At 49.3% G+C, this 5601-nt stretch overlaps 1 protein-coding gene and 1 pseudogene across 1 annotated transcript; one reads left to right on the top strand and one right to left on the bottom strand.

Annotated features, from left to right (window-relative positions):
• Window positions 1-717: 717 nt before the first annotated feature.
• LOC123123720 (uncharacterized) lies at window positions 718-5104 on the bottom strand. Its single transcript, XM_044544299.1, has 3 exons — window positions 3962-5104; window positions 2761-2860; window positions 718-968 (listed from the first exon to the last, which is right to left on the bottom strand). Exons 1-2 carry the CDS (start codon window positions 5058-5060, stop codon window positions 2808-2810), a joined length of 1152 nt encoding a protein of 383 aa, XP_044400234.1. The 5' UTR covers window positions 5061-5104; the 3' UTR covers window positions 718-968; window positions 2761-2807.
• On the top strand, window positions 1720-2470 carry LOC123121178 (uncharacterized; annotated as a pseudogene).
• Window positions 5105-5601: the final 497 nt, after the last annotated feature.

Below are 5601 nucleotides of genomic sequence, written 5' to 3'. Positions count from 1 at the left end.
CTCTACTGGTTGGTGACACAATGGACATCGGTTTGTTGATGGATTCAAATCTCGTCATTTTCTTGATGAAACAGATTGTATCGGCTACGGAGAGGAGGGTATGCTACAGCGAGCCCAAGGAATATAGGGTTTTTCAATGTGGGCTCCATTGCCTCACAAACTCTCTGCATAATTTAGGATTCAAAAAATATGGATGACTGTGGTCAGTCAGTGGTCCTTCCGTGGAAGGACACATCGGGAGATGGACTTGGACGGCTCCAAGAACTAGGTTTTGGAAGAGCTAGAATTCGATGGCTTTAGGTGACTAACAACAATTCACGTGTATAAGAACCATTCTCGAGCGATCTCCCAACTTGCAGAAGATAGTTTTTCGAACGGAGACGAGCAATGCATATATTGACTAGAAAAAGGTTAACTAGCGATCACAGAGGCAACCACTCAGAACGAAAAGTGAAAGTTCAGTCGGACAAACTTGGATCATCAGACTGAAAAAGCAAGCTTCAGGAGACCAAAAGCCAAACTCCAGGATTTTGTACCACAAAAGGCTAGCTGCTGCAGCTTCTTCTTAGTTGCACCTGTCTACACACAGGCTGCTCAAATAACCTGAGATGGCGACGCTTGGTTTACTCCTGGTTCAAACAGGCGCGGATGTATCTCTGAAGCTGAAACTCCAGCACCTTAAAAATGCATCCAACACTCCAAATCCCGCTGAACGACTGAAGCATGGCTTTAAATCTTTGAAATGAACAAAAAAACATCACATGGTTCACTATTTTCGAACCCTCGACTCACATAACATAGTGTAACACCCGCATAGAATTTTAATTTGCAGAAGAAAATTTAGCACCACTACTTGCACAGAGAAAAGAAAACAGCCACATTGAGCGCCTAACATTTCCGGCATCACCAGTCAAAAGATTGAGAGGGGAAGCTGTGAGTAACTGCAACAAAGAGCATAACCTAGGTACCTGCAATAGCAAGCATTCTCATCAGTGGAGCCAATTTGGCTACTCGTGGGTGGGTGGGGGGGAATCCAAACAAAATAGTATGTGCAAGTTCAAACGTCACTAGGAAAGCAGTTTCTACCAGTTTAACATGTTCTCACATATCTCTGCACATCTAAATACATGGAAAACTTAACTACCAAGATTATCGGTCATGGGGCTTACAAGAATGCATACGAGCAAGGTGTGGTGATACATTTGTATAGGACGGTAATATCATATAGATACCAGGGGCACGACAGGTTGAAGAAACATTTTGGCTCAAGATGATTAGTAGCAAGTTGAGATTTACTGAACCCACAAAATGGGAGCATGATTTCATATTGAAGGATTGAATTGAAACTTTCCAGTCATTGTGTTTTCGCAAGTGCAGACTCCAGCTCGTACCGAGGAACTATATATATAAAGCAAAAGGATATTGTAGAGATGATATAAAATTGTTTGACATGATAAAACTGCATCGCGGTAGCATATCGGCACAATGAACTATGAAGTGTGCTGATTCAGGAGGAAGTGTTTCACAGCTCTAAGAGCATCTCCACTCGTTGGCACCCCCAGGAGGCATTTGTTTCGCCGCTTGGGGGGCTGCCGGTGAAAATTTTGGCCTGGGGGCGCAAATTTTTCCACTCGTTGCACCCCCCAGGAGCAGTGTTGAGCCTCAAGTAGGCAGCGGCATTTCGTCGAGCAGGTCACAGACGACGTCGTGGCGGCCCTCGCGGCCAAGCACACGGGCGGTGGTGGAGAAGCTTGAGGAGACAGGCTGTCCGTGGAAGCGCTCACGCCGCGCTGCGCCGCCCCGCCGTGACGCCGCCCGACGAGCTCGCCTGCGGCGAGCGCCACGTACACCAGGCACTGCTCCGGTGCATGCAGGCCCTGCTCGCGGCGCACTCCCTCCGTTTGGACCTGGTGAATCTTCAGGTAGCCACGGTAGCCATCTTCCTCCTGGTGACCATGGCCGCGCCGGCCCGGGCTGTGACGTTCGACGCGTGGGACACCACCGGCGGCCAGCGCTTCGACCAGGCCGTCGGCCTCGCGACGTCGTCACCCTCGTCGTGGAGGAGTTCAACGGCCTCGCCTACACCAGCGACAACGGCATCCACCTCAGCACCAGCTACGTCGGCGGCTACACCTCCGGCGACGTCAAGAAGGAGGTGACCGGCGTGCTGTACCACGAGGCGACGCACGTGTGGCAGTGGAACGGGCAGGGCGCGGCGAACGGCGGGCTCATCGAGGGGATCGCCGACTACATGCGGCTCAAGGCCGGGCTCGTGCCTGGGCACTGGAGGCCGCGGGGGAGCGGCAACCGGTGGGGGCAGCTGAGGGGAGGAGCAAGAACGGCAGAGAGACGCTGGCAGGCGGGCCAGCGCCTGCAAACGGCGAGATTAAGCCCCCCAGGTGCCCCCCAGCTTCCTGGGATTGCCTTGGGGACGCCGGCGTCGTTTTTGGTCGAATCCGGCGAAAACTAAGGGGCTGGGCGTGCGAGTGGGAGCATTTTTCCTCGCCGGCGATGAAAAAGTGCCTTGGGGAGGCTTGTTGGGGGGACTAGTGGAGATGCCCTAAGAGAAAAGCCAAATAAGGTCGAGCAGATAGCTGTAGTTGTCCAAGGGCCAGAGAAACAGAACTAAAACATATCGTATTCCATATAGCGCGGCAGCTTCTTTATTACAGAAGAGAATATCGACCGTTGAGCATGACATATGCATCGCAGCCACGCAAACAAAACAATAGACATACAGCAAGAGAAATTTCACATCACCTCTTTATCCAACAAGGCGTCTCTGAAAATGTCACAGCATAATCATCTCAGCATCTGTTTAACAGTTCAGCTTGATCGTCTCCACCACCAGCGGTAATTCCTAAGAGAAGAATGAGTCAATAAACCAATGAAAAATGTGGGCAAGGAAATAGCTGATGAGAGAAGGAGACCAATGAAGCCACTGTTATATATCTCACCTTGCAGAAAACACTTGCTTTTGCTACCAGATAAGAATGCCATACAACATTAAAATGATTCACTGAGATACTGTAGACCATCTAACTTAGAACAAATGAAGTAATTTACTTGACCCGAAACATTTTTAGAATTACTTTGATGTGGGCTTGTTCATTACTACAGAGCATATACTTAAGTTTTGTATCATTGTATGACGATACATTATAGGAATACCAGAAGGGATGCCTTTTTTTTAACACTCTCTGGAACAAAGAATGCTGACCAGAAATTAAGAGACAAAGTTAGCACTCTGCATCCCATCATGACACAAAGCTCAAGTGATTGACAAGATACTGTGCAGATATTAGAATTCAGTAACTTAAACTGAAAGAGATACGAGTCTTGCAATGAACCGCTAATTAGTTGTCAATATATTATGCAACACAAATGAAAGCCACACTATATTAGTCACTTTAGTTTACTTAATCGGTGCTCAGAAACAGATATACTCTTCCTAAGAAATCACCTTTGAAGCCGCAGACTAAACCTACAAACCCAAAGTCTAGCAACAAACATAATCCTAACAGTTTAGATCCGAAAGTATCACAGACAGAACATCAAGAAATTAATTTCTCCCTGATACAAAAAACCTGATTCATTCTTCATTATGAGGCACACAAATTATAGGATTTGGTTCTGGATAAAGATTAATCATGTGAAACACAAGCAAGTAAGAATGCGAAGACTTCACATACATATTTTAGTTGTGAAAGGGTTATCTTCCACTCACAAATAAGGGGCTATTTCACAACTTTACCGGACAATTGTAGATGAAGACCATTTAGTGGCAGCCTGCTGAAACGGCTATAACGGGACTATAGCCGCTATTTAAAACTTTCGCAAATTGGTAAAGAAGTGATAATAATATTACATGAATATAAGTAAACTATGCTTGAAAATTGAAGCATCTACAAGGCAGACCAAATTAAAGTGAAGTGCACGACATTAGACACAATGGCAGTACCTGGAGCATAGAAACTTGTGTAAGGAAGTATGCTGCTGTAGTTCCCTTTCTCTGGCACCTCCTCGATCTGCATGGACTTGAGATGGATCATATAGACGCTAGGGTGCACATAAATGAAGATCACCCCAGCATCTTCAGCAAATCCAATTGGCTCCACCCAAAAGTTAAATGTGGCCGCCACCACTTCTGGCGCAAGAAAATTCTCAAGATCAATGACCCTTTGATGTGTCCATGTTACGAGCCCGTCAATGCTTGCCATCAGTGACCACAGATGGAGATTGAGTCCTTCAACTCCGGCCAAACCAAGCCGTCCATCCTCGGTCGGCATGATGACAATATGATCGTGATAGCTACCAATAGCGTCGCGTGGGAACTTCTGAGCTAGACCCAACCTATGGTTATCCAAATCAAACTCAAGGATGTTATAGTTATCCAGCAAGCAGTAGAGCGTGTTCCCAACCAGAGCCATCGGTTTCACATCAACAGATGCAAATGGTAGGACGATGGAGGTGAGCTCACTCCAGACGCCGGTCTCGGACGAGTAGGTGCAGGCAGAGGTGACGGAATTACGCTCCCGACTGAACACATATGCCACGAGGAACGGGCACGAACGGCAGTCGCCGTGGTCGGCGTGGCCGGCCGCGCAGAGGACCGCGCCGTTGCACGACCACTCTTGGGCCCGCGTGGGGAGCGGCAGGTGGCGCTGGTCGCCGGTCACGAGGTCCCAGACGAGGATCGCCCCGGTGCGGCGGTTCTGGAGGAGAGCGTGACCGTGTCGGCAGTGGAGGGCCCACCAGTCGTCGTGGGACATCTTGGCCGCGGTGGAGGCCGCGAAGCCGCCGGAGGTGGGGACGAAGAGGGGAGACCGCGGGTGGTTGTTGAAGAAGCCGAGCATCGGAGGCGTCCCGCCGTGGAACTCGCGGAAGCGGCGGAGGAATCGAGCGTCGTGGACGAGGCCGCGCCAGCGCTTGGAGACGAAGGAGGTGCGGAAGAGGTGGATGGGCTCCGGCGGGAGGAGGAGGAGGATCTCCGCGAGCATGTCGTCCGGGAGAGGCGGCGAATCGGCATGGCGGCGGCGGCCGCCGGCGAGCTCGTCCATTGGAATTGGGGATAGTTGTGCGTGTTTGCGAAATGGATCTTAGAGTCATTATCTGTGGTGTTTTATACAAAAACCACAGATCTTTTAATTTTTCCGTATATGTTCGAGCCCTAGCTCTATTTCCGATTCTACAATCTCTAGAGTATCTATATAGCCGGACTTGGCAAATTCACCCCTTATACGCCCGCGGATGCATCCGATGCATCTACAGATAGCATCGGATGAGGCCTTATTTGGCTTGCCGGACAGTCACACACCTCAAATATGGATCCTCAAATTCAAGTGTCATGGATTATAGTTCACAAATTCAAGCGTTCAATAATGCGACAAAGTAAAACAAATCATAGTTTCACAAATTGGACATGCCAAAATGAAATTCAACTCGAGTGTGATGGATCACTCGCTGGCCGAATCACTGGCCGGACGTCATCCATGCATGCCGCCTGCTACGCGGCCATCCTTGCCTTCTGCTCCGCGGCCATCCGTGCGTCCTGCTATGCCTGCACCCTTGCAACATCCCCTGCTTGCATCTTGCCTCTGC

This window comes from Triticum aestivum, chromosome 5D (assembly GCF_018294505.1).
Source record: "Triticum aestivum cultivar Chinese Spring chromosome 5D, IWGSC CS RefSeq v2.1, whole genome shotgun sequence".
Taxonomy (NCBI): domain Eukaryota; kingdom Viridiplantae; phylum Streptophyta; class Magnoliopsida; order Poales; family Poaceae; genus Triticum; species Triticum aestivum.
Note: the sequence above shows the minus strand (reverse complement) of the source record. Positions and strands in the feature narration are given on the sequence as shown.